The following is a 20,014-nucleotide window of genomic DNA, read 5'->3' as shown; positions in this document are numbered from 1 at the left end:
ATGCTAATATGTGTGCAGTGCACATGAACATCGGAAAAATTTTCGTTGTATTTTATTGATTCTATTGCTTTTCAACATACACAAATTCTTAGGTGCATTTTACACAGTCTTCTTTCGCAATTACTTAGAGACAATTAGCTCCATTACTCCGATTCACAACCGGAACTAAATGTAAACTTTAATCTACATGTATATTAGATCTTCACGTTGAAATTAATATTGCTTGAAAAAAATGACATTTTTTTAGAACCACCACCTCCCTCCCCTCCCTAAAAAAAGTGAATCGTATGAAAAATGAAAGAAAATGTCCACATACAACTACATGAACATTTCAAATGATTTTTCTCCCACAAATATGATAAAAAGGGCATCTTTGAAAAATTGTGATAATTCATTACAAGCATAATATTTTCCACAAAAAAAAATTGATGCTCAATTTCATGATATAAAGAAGTCTCCTATATCGACTATTGTCCACATCTGTTCATTTAGTACAGATTGAGGGCAGCATTTATTCTAACAATGGAAATACACATTTTCAAATATGATATCGTTATAACTTCTATAATAGTACATCTGCAGGTTTCAGCTTTTCTTACTACATAACAATGCAAATATTATTTGTATGTTTTGGTCATAAAACAAGTTTCTGAAATGGAAGGGAAACAAATAAAATGCAAATCATTAAAGGTCAAGTACAACCCAGAAAAATGTTGATTTGAGTGAATAGAGAAAAATCAAACTAGCATAATGCTTAAAATTTCATCAAAATTGGATGTAAAATAAAGTTATGACATTTTAAAGTTTCGCTTATATTTCATAAAACAGTGATATGCAAAACTCAGTGACGCGCAAATAAGACGGTCGATGATGTCCCTCAGTACTTTTGTTTTTTATTGCTTGAACTATACAATATTTCATTTTTTACAGATTTCATATTAAGGATCAACTTGAATGAATCACATAGTATTAAACAATGCTAATTACACATGTTCAGGGAGGAATTAATTGTTGTTTCACTTCACAATGAGGTGAAGACTAGAATATTAAAATACGAAAGAAATAGTGAGTCCGCGTAGCCAGGATTTCATTTTGGAGGGGGCGGTAAATGCACGCGAAGCGTGCGAACACTTACAGAGCGGGTGGGTGCAGGGAGGGGGAGCTTTTGGTGTTTCATAAATTAAAATGAAAAGGAGCCGTCTCTCTTGTCTCTAGTACCTATATCAGCTCCAATTCAGTTGATTATATTGTGATTTTGAACCTTGTTTTCATGAACCTTGTTTTCAAAAGTGATTGTGAACGCACAAAAAAGGAATACAATGGAGGAAATTAATATAACAATAACCCCACGCGAAGCGTTTTATCAATTTTTTTGGCCATGTAAAGGGTCCAGAGAAAAGGGTATTCTCAATGATATATTGAATACTTCCCTTGGAAAGATCAGATTTTATTACAAACAATTTAGCGACAGTGCACATATTTAAAAGAAGTGTATATGCCGGGAGGAAGATATTCCTCCCCGCGCAGAGCAATGGAACTCTGGAATATCAAAGAGCGGACGTTTCATCAAATGCAGATATCTCTAATACGCCATCGGCTCTAATTCAATTGATTTTCTAAGATTATTGAACTTCATTACAAGGAAAATAGTGCGCAAAAAGTTGAAACTTCTGTGATTTATTGAAATTATATAAAAAAGGATGCCTAATTTCTTTGACTTATCCTCAAGCGTTTCATTTTGAATTATAAAGAAACTTAAGTGTCATTCAAAATTTCAAACTGAGGGCGCAAAACAGGACAGAAAATGAATGTGCAGAGAAATGACATGAAGTTTAATAGAATTTGATAAAAAATATTGTACTTTTTTATTTAATACGACACGAATTTTATACCTTCCTCTTTTAAAATTAGGTACCTGTTTGCCCCAAAATTATGGTTGTTTAGTAATGAGCTGAAAAGCGGGAGAAGTTGACTTATGGAGGTGACGGCAGAAATTGATATAAAGATTTTACACGCCCGGAGCCGACCAGACCAGAAGTTGCGCGATCAATAAAAAAAAAGATAACTTCATATACTTCGGCCTATCCTTACTCTAATTCCATGCCCTAATGTATACATTTGAACTGTGACTGGCAAGAAACACATATAGCTGAGGTGGAAAAACAGTGTTGGGAAACAATGGAGAACTTCAGTATTGTCATTTAACCGCGCGCAGCGCGGAAGCAAAATTCATATATACATTTAGAGCAAGAGTGAAGGACTTTCTCTTTTGAGAAAAAAAAAAAAAAGAATAAAAATTAAAAAAAACACAAAGCTACCTTCCTTCCCTTCCCTTTTCCTTTTCTCCTCTTTTCCCCTTTTTTTTTTTTCTTTTTGGGGACGTTTTGGGGGGGGCGACCGCCCCCACCGCCCCCCCCCTGGCTACGCGCCTGGTGGATGATGCCAACAGTCTCCTCATCTGCATACCAACCAGGATGTGCATATAACTGTTTTGTGAAATTAAGCGAAACTTTGAAATGTCAAAACTTGCTTATTTAACATTCAACTATGATGAAATTATCAGTATTATGCTTGTTAAATTTTTCTCTTTTTATTCAAATCAACTTTTTGTTGGGGTGGACTTGTCCATTAAAGATGCTGATCCTAACCATATGAAAATAATCTGCTTTTAATATTGTGCTTAAAGGGCAAGTCCACACCCACCCCCCCCCCAAAAAAAAAAAAAAAAATCAATAATTATGTGAATAAACAGAAAATTCTAAAATGGATAGAACTGAATTTTTTAATAAAAATCAGATGAAAAATGAGATAGTCATAGTGTTTTGAAGTTTTGCTTATTTTCACAAAAAAGTTATATGCATATAACATGGATGATATCAAAAATGGGAGAGCAGGTTCACGTCACACACTCGCTATTTTGAATCATTTAATTTTTTTGTTCCTATTATATAGGTACATGTCATATATCTATGTATCATATACAACATGGAATAATTTTTATAATTTAATCAGAAGGATCCTCAATATAATATCTATAAAAAAGATAAGTAAATAAAGAAAAAGTGGGTTTGTTAAATGTTCTAATCTCTAATTTGCATATCATCCATGTTAAGCATATAAAGTGTTCTGTAAAATTAAGCGAAATTAAAATGTCATACTATTTCATATCCGATTTTGATAAAATTTCAGTGTTGTGCTTTTCAATATTTCCTAATCAAATTATTGTTGGGGTGGACTTGAACTGTAAGAAATTGATAAGGTACCTCAGCTCTCTACAGATCATACCTTCATCCTAGGTTTCAATCAGACTTTTGCCACACACAATAAAGCATATTTCCCTAGGGAACGTTCCAGCCAGTTTGCTGTGTGAGGCAGTCACAATGCTAATTAATCTACACTGTCTTCTAACATCTTACCCGAGTCCCTCGTCCTAAAAAGATCATGCGAACTCGCATCAAGGCAATCCACACTAGATTCTAGCTGTCAACTGGAAGTGATAGTCAAAGGAATACCAGGGAAACATTTCGTGAAAGGAATAGCCAATCAGATGCAAGGATTTCAGTAGCTTATAAAAAATAGTCGGTTTCATGAAATACTCCAAAGGTAATCTAGGATCCTGGCTGCATGGCGCGTTGCAAGAATCGCTGAGGACGCATCCAAGATAAACCCTTATGCATAAAACTCCTACTATATGAGTCCGTCTGATCTTGGAAATGGGGTTATAAAAAATAGTCAGGTGAAAATCACCATTGTTCCACGAAATACCCCAAAGGTAATCTAGGATCCTGGTTGCATAACCGTTCGCGGAAGCCGAATAGCAGAATTGCAGAAGACTCGTCCAAGATAGACCCCAAGACATAAAACTCCTACTACGAGTCCATCTGATCTAGGAAATGAGGTCTCCCATGTCCTTCACCCCTCGCTGTCAGTACCTCCACACCGGTGTCCGTGACGATCATCGTATGTTCAAACTGCGCTGACCATTTGCCGTCAGTGGTCACTGCTGTCCAGTCATCGGGCCACAGGCTATCCTTCCAAACACCTAAGATTAGCAAAAATCAGTGAGGGTATATTTAGGTAAGACGAAACCAGTCCTGATATGATCGTCATCAATAACAACATCGTCATCTTCATTGATTCGGGCTGATAAATTCAAGCAAGGAAATTGAGAAATCCTGCTCTGGTACTATAATTTTCATAGCTCTACTTGGTTGATTTATTGTTCCGAAATAATAATATCATGTGTAGCTTTCGATATATAGATCTCCAAAAGGAAATAAAGGCCTGAAAGTGATTGATATTCAGTCTTTGGCGACACTGCATTTCTTATGTATATCTTTATTTTGGTGGTCCACCGGTCTCCGCCGAAAAATCCCTGGCGGGCACCAGTCTATAAAAAAAAAACAGAATAACTCTGGCCTAATATCTAATGTACTTAATCATAAGGAATCTGTGACTTTCCCCTTTAAGAACTTCTCCCTTTAGGCTAAAATTAGATATCACATAGAAGGCATAACTGTAATATGTCTTCAAAAGAAGCAGGATACATGTACTAGTAAAAGGGTGAAAATTTTTAGTCATTTAGTGTATTGGAGCAAATGGCAAAGTAGTAACTATTATACATCTCATTGACATTATCAGTTCAGTCAATTTGAAATCCCCATAGGTATAGAGATTACACTTATTACAACTTATAGGGGAATGCAACCCAAATAAAAATCTGATTTTAGAGGAAAGAGAAGAAATCTGACACGAAGAAAAGTGAAAGTTTGAAACAATATCAGACAAACAATAAGAAAGTTTTGATTTCTTAAAAGTTGTAAAAGTTGGTACTCACTATATCTTGGAGACTTCAAATTGGTCGCATTGGTGATGTCATAGTGACATAAGACAAGGAATACTCTTGATACTCCAATACTAAAAATGGCTACAATGTCTTTTTTCTCAAAAATTTTACTTCAACTCGTATTTTTCTTTCATGATGACATAAAACAATATGCCACCTCGTTTATATTTTGAAACCTGCCCAAGGAGAATAGGTACTTGGGGAGAAAACTACAAATCCCTGATAATTAAGAAAATGGCTGTTGGGAAAGTTGTCCCTGCCACTTGTCAATATTTACTTACGTAGTTGCCAATTTGAAGTTTATAGTATTGGGGATCCCAATTTTAAAATGGCCATAACTTTCTTATTGATTGTCCTGATTTATTTCAAGCTTTCACCATTCAGTTTTTATTTTCTCCTCTCTTGCACAACATTTCATGACCAAGGTTGGACTCCCATTTAAAAAAAAAGCCAAGACAACACTGCCTCTCATTACTGAACCACACTCACCTATGTTAACCATCGGTTCTATAGTAAAGGCATGTCCCGGCTTCATCACTCCCACTGCTTTGTTTTCTGAAAAAAACATGACAAAAATAACAGATTACAGAAAATCACTCTTCCCAGACAATACTGCAATCTCTCAAAAAATACATGAATTTAATAACAATTTTTGTCCTTCTCAAAGAAAGCTCTAAAATGCATATGAGAGCGAAGTTGGCTCAGTCGGTAAAGGGTCTGCCTGTTGAAATAAGATCGTGGGTTCGAGTCCACCCCAGGCGGATGACTGAAGCCAGTGCGTTGTGTGTACGTCTCTCCCCTGTTTCATAGATGCAGGCTTTGTTACAGTGGAAAACACTCCGTCCCTCGGATAGGACTTTAAATGGAGGCCCCGTGTAGAGGAGAGTCACCACCTTGCCCGTTCAGAACCCACTGCACTATTCAAATAAGTGTAGGGGGAAACCCCGGTGTAGTGGTCCACCTGCATTCCCCCAATCAGTTATATCAGGAGAGACCCGCGGGTCACAGTTCTGTGTGCGCGCCCTTCTAGGTGACCCAGATTGAATGGCTCCTCCAAAAATGCGCTTTTGAATGTCTTTATACAAATAGCGAATAGGCATGAGTGCGATGGTGTGAGATTTTGCATGAGGTGAAAGAAAGATGCTCTATTCAACGAGGCGTTAGCCGAGTTGAATAGAGCGTCTCTTTCTTTCACCGAATGCAAAATCTTGCACCATTGCACGAATAAGAATATTCGCTATTTGTGTTGTACAACGCCTCGGAAGTTAGCGAAAATATGAAAAAACAAGAGTTTTTCCCTGCAGTAATCTATGAAAAGGGAGCAAAAAAATTGAAAGCGAAAAGCAAAATCCCACAAGCGTACATGACCTTGGGCAGCAATGCGCATTGAGCCAGCAGGCTTATACGCATATCGCACCTTCATTTTACTGAGCGCAATGAATTAAATCGTATTGTGACGTCACCTCCTAAAGCCGTGCAACGGTACAAATGTTTGACATTCAGCCTCTCATTTGCTCGCGTACAACAAGCTAAGCAGGCGTTGTACAATGACAGATATATGGCGCAATACAAATGCTGTGCATCATCATCATATTATCCATTACATACAGTATTATAACTGTACAGAATTCAACCTTTTAAATAAGCTTGATGTGCCTTGATCCATCAAGATATACAATAAACTTATTCTGTTACATATTAGCGAAGTAAAAAAAATTAAGTACAAGTGAAGGTATTGAACTGAACATCAGCCGATATGGATTTGGAGCAACATCCTACATGTACTTACTTGCATAGAATGGAACATTTGGTGCCGTGTGAAAGAGTTTATGTATGCCGTGTCCGCAGTATGACCTGACGACCGAGAAACCGTGTGCTTGGCAGTGCTTCTGTATCACAGCACCGACCTCCCGATATTTCACTCCAGGCTTAACTGCAAAGATTAAAAAGATAATAAAAATCATAATAGTAGTGGTAGTAGTAGTAGAGCTGGTAGTAGTAGTAGAAGAAGAAGAAGAAGAAGAAGAAGAAGAAGAAGAAGAAGAAGAAGAAGAAGAAGAAGAAGAAGAAGAAGAAGAAGAAGAAGAAGAAGAAGAAGAAGAAGAAGAAGAAGAAGAAGAAGAAGAAGAAGAAGAAGAAGAAGAAGAAGAAGAAGAAGAAGAAGAAGAAGAAGAAGAAGAAGAAGAAGAAGAAGAAGAAGAAGAAGAAGAAGAAGAAGAAGAAGAAGAAGAAGTAGTAGTAGTAGTAGTAGTAGTAGTAGTAGTAGTAGTAGTAGTAGTAGTAGTAGTAGTAGTAGTAGTAGTAGTAGTAGTAGTAGTAGTAGTAGTAGTAGTAGTAGTAGTAGTAGTAGTAGTAGTAGTAGTAGTAGTAGTAGTAGTAGTAGTAGTAGTAGTAGTAGTAGTAGTAGTAGTAGTAGTAGTAGTAGTAGTAGTAGTAGTAGTAGTAGTAGTAGTAGTAGTAGTAGTAGTAGTAGTAGTAGTAGTAGTAGTAGTAGTAGTAGTAGTAGTAGTAGTAGTAGTAGTAGTAGTAGTAGTAGTAGTAGTAGTAGTAGTAGTAGTAGTAGTAGTAGTAGTAGTAGTAGTAGTAGTAGTAGTAGTAGTAGTAGTAGTAGTAGTAGTAGTAGTAGTAGTAGTAGTAGTAGTAGTAGTAGTAGTAGTAGTAGTAGTAGTAGTAGTAGTAGTAGTAGTAGTAGTAGTAGTAGTAGTAGTAGTAGTAGTAGTAGTAGTAGTAGTAGTAGTAGTAGTAGTAGTAGTAGTAGTAGTAGTAGTAGTAGTAGTAGTAGTAGTAGTAGTAGTAGTAGTAGTAGTAGTAGTAGTAGTAGTAGTAGTAGTAGTAGTAGTAGTAGTAGTAGTAGTAGTAGTAGTAGTAGTAGTAGTAGTAGTAGTAGTAGTAGTAGTAGTAGTAGTAGTAGTAATAAGCAGTAGTAGTAGTAGCAGTAGTAGTAATAACAGACATTTATAGTGCCATCTATCCAGCAGCAGTAGTAGATTTATATAGTGCCATCTATCCAGAAATAATCTAGTCCAAGGTGCATTTTGATCATTATTGTAACTCCGGCTTCAGCTCGAGTGGCCTTACAGCGCTCGGTGCATTTCAAGGAATTAATCCTGCTGGGTGCCCATTCACATTACCTTGGTATAGTGCAGCACAACTTGCTGGGATTCAAACCCACGTCCCTCTGATTGAAAGACAAGAGTCGTAACCACCAGACCATAATGCCCCCAACAGGGGGCTGTTTCTTAAAGCCATTTGAAAGTCATGCACATTATTACACGAATTCAAAACCCTTTTTCGGGTGCTAAATGATAAATAATACTATGTTTCATTTATATACAGCTTACTATTTCTAAGCAATTTACAACTTGAATAGCAAGTAAAACAAAACATTGTAAAACATAGTAAATCGTAATAAATATAACTTCCGAAGGTTTCCATAATGAAGAAAAAGAGTGTAGTGGGTTTCACTGTACACCATGTATTCCTCCGTTGGCATATGTTGGTCCCGATAAGGACCACCCAAACTCGACTTTTGACAAGTGTGTTCTTGTCGTCTTCAGTAGAATGTAATGAATAGCAATATTGTTTGTATAAGTTACGATAAGAAAGAAATGCTAATGTATGATACAAATATCATTAAAGATAAATACCAGTTGTGGTAATGATCTCAAAATGAATTCAGACAGGAATACAATAAAATGACCACCCAAGTGTTAGTATGTATAAATAAAAAACATGTGCCAGTTGGCTCTGGAAGAAAATGTGTAATAGCTGTAAAATGAGCAAAATAAGCATGATGTCAGGTATTTTTCAAGCAATATTAATACACTGTCTCATATATGCTTTTTTGTGTTAGTTTTCATCAGAATTATAGGTTTCCAGCTAAAGATTTCATGATTTCACAAAGAAGAGTTGATTTTAATGTACCAGATCTAGATCTATGATAATATAGTGGTAATTAACCTTGATTTCAAAAGCTTTCTCATGAAATAATTGTTTGCTACAATTACTTTATTTTACCTTTTGGAGTAGCAATAACAGTGTACAAGAGTAAGTGGTAATTAAATATCTAATCTTATAACAATGTAATACAAAGAAATAACAAGTATGACAAGGGAAGAAGACTGTTCATTGCAACAGCTTAGAAGTCTTCCTAAAGTTGGTTGAAGAGATGGATTTTGAAATATATATGAATATCCTCACCTATATCTATAGCTTGCATCATACTTTCATACGTAACCTTCACTAGTTCTTTCATCTTCTCGTCTACCTTGCCGACAAAGAAGGTTTCATTCAAATCGCCATGGTAACCATTGTAGTATACAGTGATGTCAACTGTGGAATAGATAATAGACAGAAATGAGCACTTTGATTAGAATAATCCACAGGATAGCATGCAATGTAGTAAATAATGGTATTTCAAATGTCTAACGTAGTTAGAATGTGTATTATGTCTTGAAAGGAATGTGATTTATACTCTTGTACAATATTCAAGCTCAAACTAACCAACTTCTAACAGGGAGATTTATCAAATCATAAGGATGTTCATCATTATTTTCTATAACATATGATGCACATAATTTCACTTGGGCATTAGAATTATTACCCAAACTTGCTACTTTCAAAGGTACCTGATGCATGTAATTCTTTCATTTGCCTTTCATAATGTGTATTATTTGTTTACTAAGACACTATAGCTACAGAAGTCGGCCCAACCGGCACAGAAGATTTCTGACCACCACTCATCATGAAAAACACTATTTCCAACCACAACTAATTTCAAATGAAAATTGTTTCAAACACAATTCCTTGCAAAGAAGAATCGCATTTGTGTTAATTTCCATCTTTTATCTTGTTTAAATTGCCTAATTTACAATAAATATTCTTATATGTTATGAATATCAGTTTATTTTCAAAGATTTGCTACTGTCGATTGTCATTACATGATGTTCATTTGCTTTCAGCTTAAGACCACTAACTAGACCTACAAAAACTTTGTATTGCCGTGAAATTGCGACCACCACTAACTAACAAGTGGAATGCCTCTGGCCGTCTCACCTGCATCACGCGATTCAATATAGCAGCAGTGCTGATTTTGAAAACTACTATAACTCGCACAAGATGTTCAGTGATACTTGGTTACTCGTATTTCCACATTTTATGAACTAGACCAATACACTTATAGAGATATGATGGCAATTCAACAAATACCCCCGACGTGGCCAAAGTTCTTTGACCTTACATGACCTTTGACCTTGATCATGTGACCTGAATCTTGCACAGGATGTTCAGCAATACTTGATTACTATTATGTCCAAGTTTCATGAATCAGATCCATAAACTTTCAAAGTTATGATGGTAATTCAACAGATACCCCCAATACGGCCAAAGTTCATTGACCCTAAATGACCTTTGACCTTGGTCATGTGACGTGAAACTCATGCAGGATGTTCAGTGATACTTGATTAACCTTATGTATAAGTTTCATGAACTAGGTCCATATATTTTCTAAGTTATGATGACATTTCAAAAACTTAACCTTAGGTTAAGATTTTGATGTTGATTCCCCCAACATGGTCTAAGTTCATTGACCCTAAATGACCTTTGACCTTGGTCATGTGACATGAAACTCAGGCAGGATGTTCAGTAATACTTGATTAACCTTATGGCCAAGTTTCATGAACTAGGTCCATATACTTTCTAAGTTATGCTGTCATTTCAAAAACTTAACCTCAGGTTAAGATTTGGTGTTGACGCCGCCGCCGCCGTCGCCGTCGCCGCCGCCGTCGCCGTCGCCGTCGCCGTCGGAAAAGCGGCGCCTATAGTCTCACTCTGCTATGCAGGTGAGACAAAAATGCTCTAGCTAGCACACTGCTTACCATTGACTATATCACCATCCTCTAACGGCCTCTGATCTGGAATCCCATGACATATGACCTCGTTCACTGACCTGCAACAAGTTTACAAGATTCATGGTTGATGAACACGAGTTTAAGATACAGAACTCCAGGGGCACGTAACACAAAGCTAAGCAATTATCGGAGCCTACTTTTTTCTAATGGATTGATTGCATTGACTGTGACAATGAATAATTAATCGTGAAAATCAAGCGTACGATTAATCGCTAATCTTCGAGTCATGGAATCCAGATTTATAAAGACCTGTTGCCCCATTCTGGAAAATGTGCCGTTGACAAAGGTTGTTCAACACAGTGGTCACAATGCCAGTGTGTTTTTAAGACAAACCATTGTAACTGCATTGGGCAGTAATTCAGTAAAAATCTTCAAAATGAAGGTTAATAGTTATCACATCCTCATAGATCTAGATGTAGAAATCATTGACATAGTTTAAGAAAACCAAACATTGAGAAAAAGGCAAAAACCTAGTAAACTGAAAATCACCAACATATATAGCATCTTTGTTATTTACCCTCCAAAATAATAATAATACTCATTGTCTTGATAGTATTCAGTCATTAAAGGTATTTTAAATGTCTCAAATGAATTTGTTGTACATGTATGTGCATTAGTTTTGTAATTTGTTGTTGACGTGGAAATAAAACTGAAATAAAATGGAAAATAAAAACACTACACATAACCCTGAAATCTGCCTTAGTTTATGACATGGGGAATCCCCTAGAGTTAAGCGGTCAAGAAAAGTGATCCCTATCAATTCAAGCTTGCAAAAGACCGAACACATACCATTTTCTTCAAAATACGACGAATATCATTCAACAATATATCCTTATCAAATCCACTAGAGATGAAATGCAACTTACGTGCAGCATGATTTGGGGAATCCCCTATAGTTGAGCGGCGAGGGATAGCAGTTTCTATCAATGCACGCTTGGTGAACAGCGGCATCGATGTCATCTGTTGTGATGCCGGGTTTAATCATAGCCGCTGCTACGTCAAGGACTTCCCTGCCATACTGCAATCAATTATTAAAAGAAGAAAAGGTAATTATCGATAAACTGTAGATCGCCAACACAGACAAGAACACGTAGGACAGTACACTATCATTGATTGGAAAAAGACCGGCATATTTGCTTGAATCCCGTGCTTATATATATATATATTGCTTATTTCTCAGAAATTACACTGTGTAATTTCACAATTTCTTCCAGAATCTTTTGGCACATATTTTCTATTTGGACACTTGGGCGGTCGTTTGATTGCATTCCGTACAAGCTCATCGTGGAGCGTTGTGGCCCAGTGGATTAGTCTTCAGACTTTGAAACAGAGGGTCCTGGGTTCGAATCCCAGCCATGGCGTAATTTCCTTCAGCAAGAAACTGATCCACAATGTGCTGCACTCAAACCAGGTGAGGTAAATGGGTACCGGTAGGAAGTAATTCCTTAAAAAGCTGTGTGCGCTATGAACGCCTAGCTTAGCCGGGTAATATAGGAGCGCCTTGAGCACCTAACAAGGTGGATATGTGCGCAATATAAATACCCTATATTATTATTATTATTATTTTGAAATTGTTACCACAACTGCCATTTATCTTGAAACCCTTTGTGAAATAGTGTCGATCATACAGTATGTATTTGTGAAAAGTGACCTACCGTACATGCTGCCCTTAAACCTTCTATTTCATCCTTGGTTAGCTGTTTGATGTAACTGTTCCCTCGTACTGCCATCTCGCTAGCCGGGTAACCTATCAACACAAAAGAACATCATCAACATATTTTTCACACAACAGAAACACACTATAATTTTATCTTTATTTGTTTGTTATGTTTTTCACTATTCATAACAAGAAAATAAATTGACAGAATGTAATGTTACATTGATAATAATAATACACAGTAGGAGCGAGGCATAAACAAAAAATATTTGAAGTGCAGAGTCCCTTAAATATAAACATTGTATATACATGGAAGTAACTCGTTTAACATGGCTCGAAATAAGCATTCACAAAAACCAGAACAAAAAATTAAATTAATAAATAAATTACGGTAACTAAAATAATGCCCTTATAGCATATTAAGATATATTTAACATTAATAAATTGATAATTGAATTTAGGAATAAAAGAACATCCCACTTGTCCACCCCTCACAAGCAATTTTGCTTTCCTGATGGTCACAACCATAATCATGCATTTGCGACTATTTTCTAGGATTGTAAATTATGCTTTGTGTTTTATGGTTGAATAAAATTGAATTGAAAATCGAATGACCCTCGTAATAGTTCAATTCAAGTACATGTATTGTGAAGAAAGACAAATGAATTTGTGTGTTTGACAAATGAGGACTTTGGTCACATTTTCATTCAATTCGACACTTATGGCTGGAATTTTAGGGGGGGCACAAAATGTGCACACAAGGTGGCCACCATAATTAAATAAATTTCCAATGTCTGAAACAATACGTCCAAGACATGGACAAGGGTAGTTCTAAAATTCATACACTCAATGTTGAGAACAGTTATCCGGGCTTGAATTTGATAGTGGCCAGGTGCCCAAGGTCACTTGAAATGCCCTTGGGCCAGCCTCCCTGGCCCATCTGGCCACCCAAATATTTGGACAATAATTTCTAAAAAGCGTCCCAATCCATCAACAAAATACCTGACAAAAATTAATTTTCCAAGCAATGCAATCCAATCTAACATTCATCAGCCCATCAGCGCAGAAAAATACATGTACATAGTTTTTTTTGCGCTAAACAAATCAGTACATATTAAATTTTAAATATTCAAAGAGTCAGACTTTATCAATATTTTTTGTTTTGTGTTACCTCGTAAATTTTATGCACAAGGTTGGGTGTACAGCACGCAGCCGCCTTTCGCCGGTATGGTATGGTCGGTCGATAAGCTATGCGCGGAGCGGGAACACCACACGTAGGGAAGCCCTAGGGCGACCCTCGCTAGCTTGCTTGCTGTCCTGTTGCTGTGCAGTACCATCAAGCTTTGCCATTCATGTCGTGCACTTTATACAAACTGTGCATGAGATTTTTGGTGGGAATGATGTGTAATCCCACATGCTGCGTTTAGAATGGTTGTATCATATTTTTCCTATTAAAAACAAATGAAAATAAAATAAAAAAAACTTGCAATTATCTGTTTCGCCTTTCTCACAACAGAAAATTCCTTTTAAATATATGTTATATATATATATATATAAAGATATATGTTGCACCTGGCGGTTACTTTTTTATGTTGAATGTGGACTGGAATGCATTCTTGAAGCGAGCTAGAATAATCACATACATTGTAATATGAATTTTTTTTAAATAATTCAATTTGCAATCAGAATGAATTTGCAACTTCAAGTACATATACGTAAATTTCCAAAGCACTTAAAATAGACAGAAGTAAATGCTTTGTGTGTTCTTAGTTGCATGACGTTTCCTACAAAATCGTGAGGTAGAGACTGAGTATCCTGGTGAAGAACATTAAAACTGGAAGAAAAAGACTTAAGCCACAAGTTTTTGATGTGAAGAGACAATTTTTTAACAAGAGTCTGAGAACAAAGTTGTAAGAGCACACTCTTTTTTTAATACACCCAGAGGCAGTTCCACAAAGCTGTTCATACATGTAACTGATGTAAGCTACGCATGACTTTAATAACGCATGATTGGTGATCCTTCCTAGTGCTAAACGATTTTCCTATGACCTGTAGCTGACTTACAGTAGCACCTGAGAACATATTCCAGTTGTGCGTACTGGCGTGCGTAAACTTCCAAAAAGCTCTATGACTCGGACACACCACCCGATAAGTTAATTTTAACTCAATTTTATGTAATATTAATGTTCTTTACAATACAATGTAAATACATAGAGAAAAATTTAATTTGGCCACTTGAAAATCCCTTCGGCCAACCAGATTTCATGCCTAAGTGGCCCTGCTGGCCGACCACAAACAGTTGTTAAGTGCAAGCCCTGGTTACATGTATAGAGATACTATAAATTAGCAACTAGTCCACATATCCACCGCAGTGGGTGTCAGAGTGCTCCTATTGCAACGCATACATGTACATGGTCCCACAGATAATTCTCGCTACCCCAAATAGCGATTTTGCCGAGATCCGGGAAAATCCCTGTAACACGCATTGCATTATGGGATAGCTTTTCGGTATTACAACTTCCTGTTCGGAAGTCCAATGCACTGTTTTGCCATTCAGATCAACAGTGCTGTCATGCACAACAACACAACGTCGCTTTCGCTCGGAAAGTTCGTGATCACAACCCTCTCTTTCACGATACAATTTAACGGCCTTTTCTGCTAAGTCACTAATTCTGCCCGACGCTTTCCATTGCGCGGTATTCCTCACCTGTCAGTTAAGATTTTTTAAAGTTCCGAAACTGATTTTTATCCATTTTGTGGTCGACGAAGAATTGAACGGAATGAATGCTGTATATATTTAGCGTCTAGTCGAATACGATCGTGATGTCAGGCCGGTCGCTAAATGCAAAATTTTAAGATTTTCATTTTTTGTTTAATTTTTTTATAACCAAATAAAAACATGAATAAAAATTATTTTCACATGAAATATATTTTTTATTTTTATTTATAATTCAAATGGAATCAAAACTGACCAAATTAAATAAAAAGTACTATAATCTGTACATATTACGCTGATTGGCATCGATTTCAGCATGGTGGAAAACTCAGTATCGCGAACCTCGCGTGAGCATGACTCTGAACCGGAAGTGGTGATGACGACCCGACGGAGTTAAAATTATCTCGTCTCTCGTTCCTATTTGGGGTAGCGAGAATTGGATGAAATTGTAAATGGGATAAGTGATATGTGGCAATTAGACCCAATATTCATTTGACAAAGCGGTTGGAAATTAAGAGATCGCACGGGTTACACCAATATGATACCTGGGGTAAACTACATGTATATCTGCAAAGGATGTTTACAACATTAGACAGTTTTATTAACCCAATGAAGCTGGGGCTCTTTGCGGGATTCTTTTTTTTTTCTACAGTATAGGTTAATAATCAAAACTTTACATATCCATAGCTCTGTTGATTTTTTCTGGACTTTCTGTAAACCTTCATTGATACAGTGCTTTATTAAAATATTTTTAGGAATAGGCCATTTTTCAAAAAGGGCACATTTCAATATCAAAGCACAAATAGGAAAAAATTAAGGAGGGTACTAAGAAATATCCATGGCCAATAAGAGAAGGGGCAATGAAGCCAATCGATAGGGCATCCTAGGCCTGACATTGGGTAGCCTTAGGCTCGAGATACACACATCTGTTGCATTTGAAGCCGCCTCCAACGCCGGCTTCAAGCCGGCCTTAAACCTACAATTTGAGTGGTGTTACACATACAATGTATGCCAGACGTAGACTGAAACCGCTTTGAAATTCTTTATCCACAACGCCTATTCAAGTGAAACGTGTGCCAGTCTTCTCACGTCAACATTTGTTGTTTTTCATTAGCAATAACTATTGTTCCCTATTTCTTGTTCAGTGGTTCAGCTGCCTTGGCTGTAATTGGTGAACTGAAATCGCCTTTTAGGTGGAGTCATTTGTCAAAAATAGTGAGCCGATGCACAGTTGTGCTCAAAGTTAGTGAACCCCACCACAAAATGCACTCCTTCATGCCGAGTGTTTGTAAGTAGACAACAAACACTACAATGTTTAGCCAGCCCAGAGAAACAAACTTTATTGAATGTAATATTTCATCACCTGACTTCACAAGTAAATATCTAAAACACAGCACAACTTAAACACTTTAAATATGTTCATTTTCTGATGGGGTTCACTAACTTTTGAGCACCACTGTACAAATCGAGCCGCTCTGAGCCAGCCTCAGTCCACTTTAACGCTAAGTGTATCTTGGGCCTTTATGATTAATTCAAGCCCTCTTGATAATATATTTCTCTAACTTCTTTTTAAATCAAACTTGAAATCAGGGTGGCATTTCCCTTTAATGTTATTCATTTTAAAGTGGAGCTTACCGTCAGGGTGATCTGCATAGTCCGGCCTTCCTATATGATCTGGTAAATCTCTTAAAGGACCCTAATAAGAAAAGAAAATATTGTGTAATCTAGGATACTCCCACAGATTCTCCCTTTTCTTTATATTCATATTAATCATCACTTCACCAGAATGTAAAACTTCTTCAAATTTGATTTTAAACAAAATCATATTGATATCCTCTACTGTAATAGTTTTTCTTCTGAATCAAATAAATCTAGAAGATTCATTAACTCGTTTTCAATTTGAAGTTTGCAGGAAATCCTTTATTTGAATACAGAAAAAAAAACTTGATTAACCATTGATCAGAAGAAATATATTATTATCCTCTCTCTGTATGTTTTTTATTGTTTTATTACTGTAAAGAAAGGGAAACAATATCATATTGGTCTTTAATGCCCAGTTTACATTTGGTCTATGGTCATCATGGAGTGACTACAGGGTGATCATGTACTGCTCTTCCTACAACCTCCAGAGGGTGTCAAATAACAATAGCAGGATTTTTGTACGGATTCAAAATCATCGTAGGGTCTATGATTTTGTTTAGCGCAGAGTATCGTAGGATTGTAGCCCTGAAAACATCATACGGGCATCGTGCGATCAGCATGGGGTTATCATTCGCTCAGTGCAGGGGCATCGTACAATCTCTATGCTGACCTCTCTACGCCTTTGTATTTAGCTTCTACAAAGACCAATGTAAGAAATAGTATGATGGCCATATTGTAAACACAAAAATTAACGCCCCTAGCAATCTACACCAGCAAAAAAATACAGACTAATCCACTTTAATATAATTACAACAAATGTAAACGAGGCAAATTTCTCTGCTCCAATGCATTCTTATTTAACTTCGTTTCAAACGTAATATTAATAGAGACTCTTACCCGAGGATATGGACGCAGCTTCCCTGTGAAGAAGAACCCTGGCCAAGGGATATAAGGCCTGACATCTTTCTTTTGAAGATCTTTTACTCTCTTGTGGACTTGTTTATGCACTCCCCAGCTTCCTTTAAAACATTCCTGTCAAGAAAGGGGGAGAAAAAAACTTTATTTACTGACAAAAACCATCTCCATCTATCTCAACTCTTCCTCATCACCTACTTTCCTAATAAAAAAGGGCTATCTCATTTACTTAGCCATGAACCACTCACTTTAGGAATATAATATTTCTCCTTTACCTTTCTTTTTGATAATTGGTACCTTCACCAAGTTGGAAGCATGATTGCAGATGACTTGAAATGCAATAACTTTATAAGGTGTCACAATCTGCTTAATCATGAGTAGCATCTAGACGAAAGTGCTTCTAAGTGATGTCTGGATTACCCCTTTCTGGGATTCTGAGCACGTCCCCCCCCCAAAAAAAAAAAAAAAAAAAAAAAAAAAAAATCCTGCAGCTACAACTTCCAGAATTAAAACTGATCTTGGAAAAAGCAACAATTTCATGAAATATGAAGGGCAATACCAAAACAAATATAAATTGACCAGAAAAAAAAAAAAAAAAATTGCCTCTTCCCTCTTCTTTCATTTTTTTCTTTCCTTTTGCTTAGTTTTCTCTTTTCTCCTTTCGTTTTCCCCTTCTTCCCATCCTTTCATGCCTTTGCCTCTTCATCCTTTCTTTTCATCCCCTTTCATGTTTATTCTCTCCTTCCCTTTGCTTTTTTCTACTTTTCTTTTCCCCATCTATCCATCTCCTCTCTCTTTTTTGCACAGCTTCAATTGGCTTTTCTAATCTTATTTTGGGTTTTTGTTTCTATTACTCTTCTTCTTAAATTTTCTTTCCTTTTATGGAACTCTTTCCCTCATCATGCTCATTTCTTTCTAATTCTATCCTTTTGCTCTTCTTCACTTTTATTTGATTGGCTTAACTCTTTAATCTTCTTTTATTTTCCCCCTTTTCTCTTTCCCTTATTTGTCCCTTTTCCTTTGGCTAACTGTTAAGCCTTTGTTGGGAGGCAGCGTAGCTCAGTCGGTTAGAGCGCATGTTTCGGATAAGATCGTAGATCTCAACGTGAGGGGTTCGAGTCCCGCTCATGCCGAAACGCGTCTAACAAAAAAAAAGTCTGATGCTATAGCGTTGTGTGTTAGCGTGCCTCACCACTGTATTCAGTGCAGGTGTGAATACAGTTGGAAAACACTCCGTCCATCGGAAAGGACGCAAATGTTGGTCCCGTGTATAGGAGAGGTACAACCTATGCACGTTAAAACCAATACACTATTCGTCAAAGAGTAGGGTGTTCACCCGGTGTATTGCACCTGCCGGTCCCGGCAAAATCCAGGTCAAGTACCCGATGCGTTTATGCCCAGAAGGGCCCTGCATCGTATACATCCAGTTGCTTTTTTAGTTCAATGGATTTTCTTTTTTTTTCGTTTCCCCCCGAGGCTGAATCACTTTCTTCATTTCATTCCACTTCTTCTAGCTTTCCCTCCCTCTGATCCTACTTTCTTTCCTGTACTCCTATATTATTGTGTTTTACCCCAGTTTTACGTATCAATTGTTATCTTTAATTTTGCTCGGCACCGCGCGCCGCGACAGTAGGCCCACTGTGAAAACTTGACCTAACAATAAGTTAGAGTTAATCTGACACCATTCACGGCATGTGGGACTACACCCTCATTCATTGCACTCATCAACACCATGCGGAAATAGACGTGTTGTATTCTATCAAAGAAGTTGCCATAATTACCTGTGAGCAAAAGAAAGATCCTGGAATTTGTAGCTTGATGCATGAAGGGCATTGTAATTTTGCTTCTTTATCACAACCCGATGTTTCACATGTGTGAAAAGAAAGATTTTCAACCTCGGCTGTCGCCATTATTGCTTTCCTTTTCAACTCTATAAATTTAGTCTTTTTCAAAGGTGTTTTTTTTTAATTATAATTACTAGTCTTTTCCGGGTAAAATTTGTACCAAAACAATCACGACCACATTCAGTATCCCTAATTCCATGTAACTACCAGTACCACATGTCCAAAATTGTCTCAGAAATGTTTTTGATAATATGTTTATTTTCCTTAGGCTTAGGCCTTTCCCTCACCCTCTCTCTGTAGACCGAATCCCTTTTCACATTATCCTTTTTTTTCCTTAGTTTATTCAAACCACTGATCTGTACACTCAAACAAGGGTAATGATTTTGAAGGCCGGCATGCCTGTGCAAGAATGGACTTTAATTTCGATGCCCTTTGCAGTATATCCTGTTTTATGTTTAATTTAAGGATTTGCATAAATCGGCGAAA

The 20,014-nt window shown here is 36.8% G+C and overlaps 1 protein-coding gene across 1 annotated transcript; it reads right to left on the bottom strand.

Annotated features, from left to right (window-relative positions):
* Positions 1-3: 3 nt before the first annotated feature.
* LOC129282211 (methionine aminopeptidase 1-like) lies at positions 4-19,939 on the bottom strand. The gene is made up of 10 exons (XM_064112919.1): positions 19,466-19,939; positions 17,667-17,801; positions 16,764-16,824; positions 12,411-12,502; positions 11,622-11,773; positions 10,723-10,793; positions 9,047-9,178; positions 6,636-6,779; positions 5,336-5,401; positions 4-4,042 (listed from the first exon to the last, which is right to left on the bottom strand). The coding sequence occupies exons 1-10, from the start codon at positions 19,592-19,594 to the stop codon at positions 3,870-3,872; spliced, it is 1,155 nt and encodes a 384-aa protein (XP_063968989.1). The 5' UTR covers positions 19,595-19,939; the 3' UTR covers positions 4-3,869.
* Between the last annotated feature and the right edge of the window lie 75 nt (positions 19,940-20,014).

Source organism: Lytechinus pictus, chromosome 18 (genome assembly GCF_037042905.1).
Source record: "Lytechinus pictus isolate F3 Inbred chromosome 18, Lp3.0, whole genome shotgun sequence".
Lineage (NCBI taxonomy): Eukaryota > Metazoa > Echinodermata > Echinoidea > Temnopleuroida > Toxopneustidae > Lytechinus > Lytechinus pictus.
This window is presented reverse-complemented; position numbering and strand designations above follow the sequence as displayed.

What these genes read in the sequence shown, in the direction of transcription:
- LOC129282211 (XM_064112919.1), bottom strand. Translation starts at nt 19,594, where the DNA reads ATGGCGACAGCCGAGGTTGAAAATCTTTCTTTTCACACATGTGAAACA. An exon ending in AGCTGCGTCCATATCCTCGG is followed by an intron (nt 16,825 to 17,666) that starts GTAAGAGTCTCT and finishes TTTTCTTATTAG; the next exon opens with GGTCCTTTAAGAGATTTACC. An exon ending in GATGCAAGCTATAGATATAG is followed by an intron (nt 6,780 to 9,046) that starts GTGAGGATATTC and finishes TAATCTTTGCAG; the next exon opens with TTAAGCCTGGAGTGAAATAT.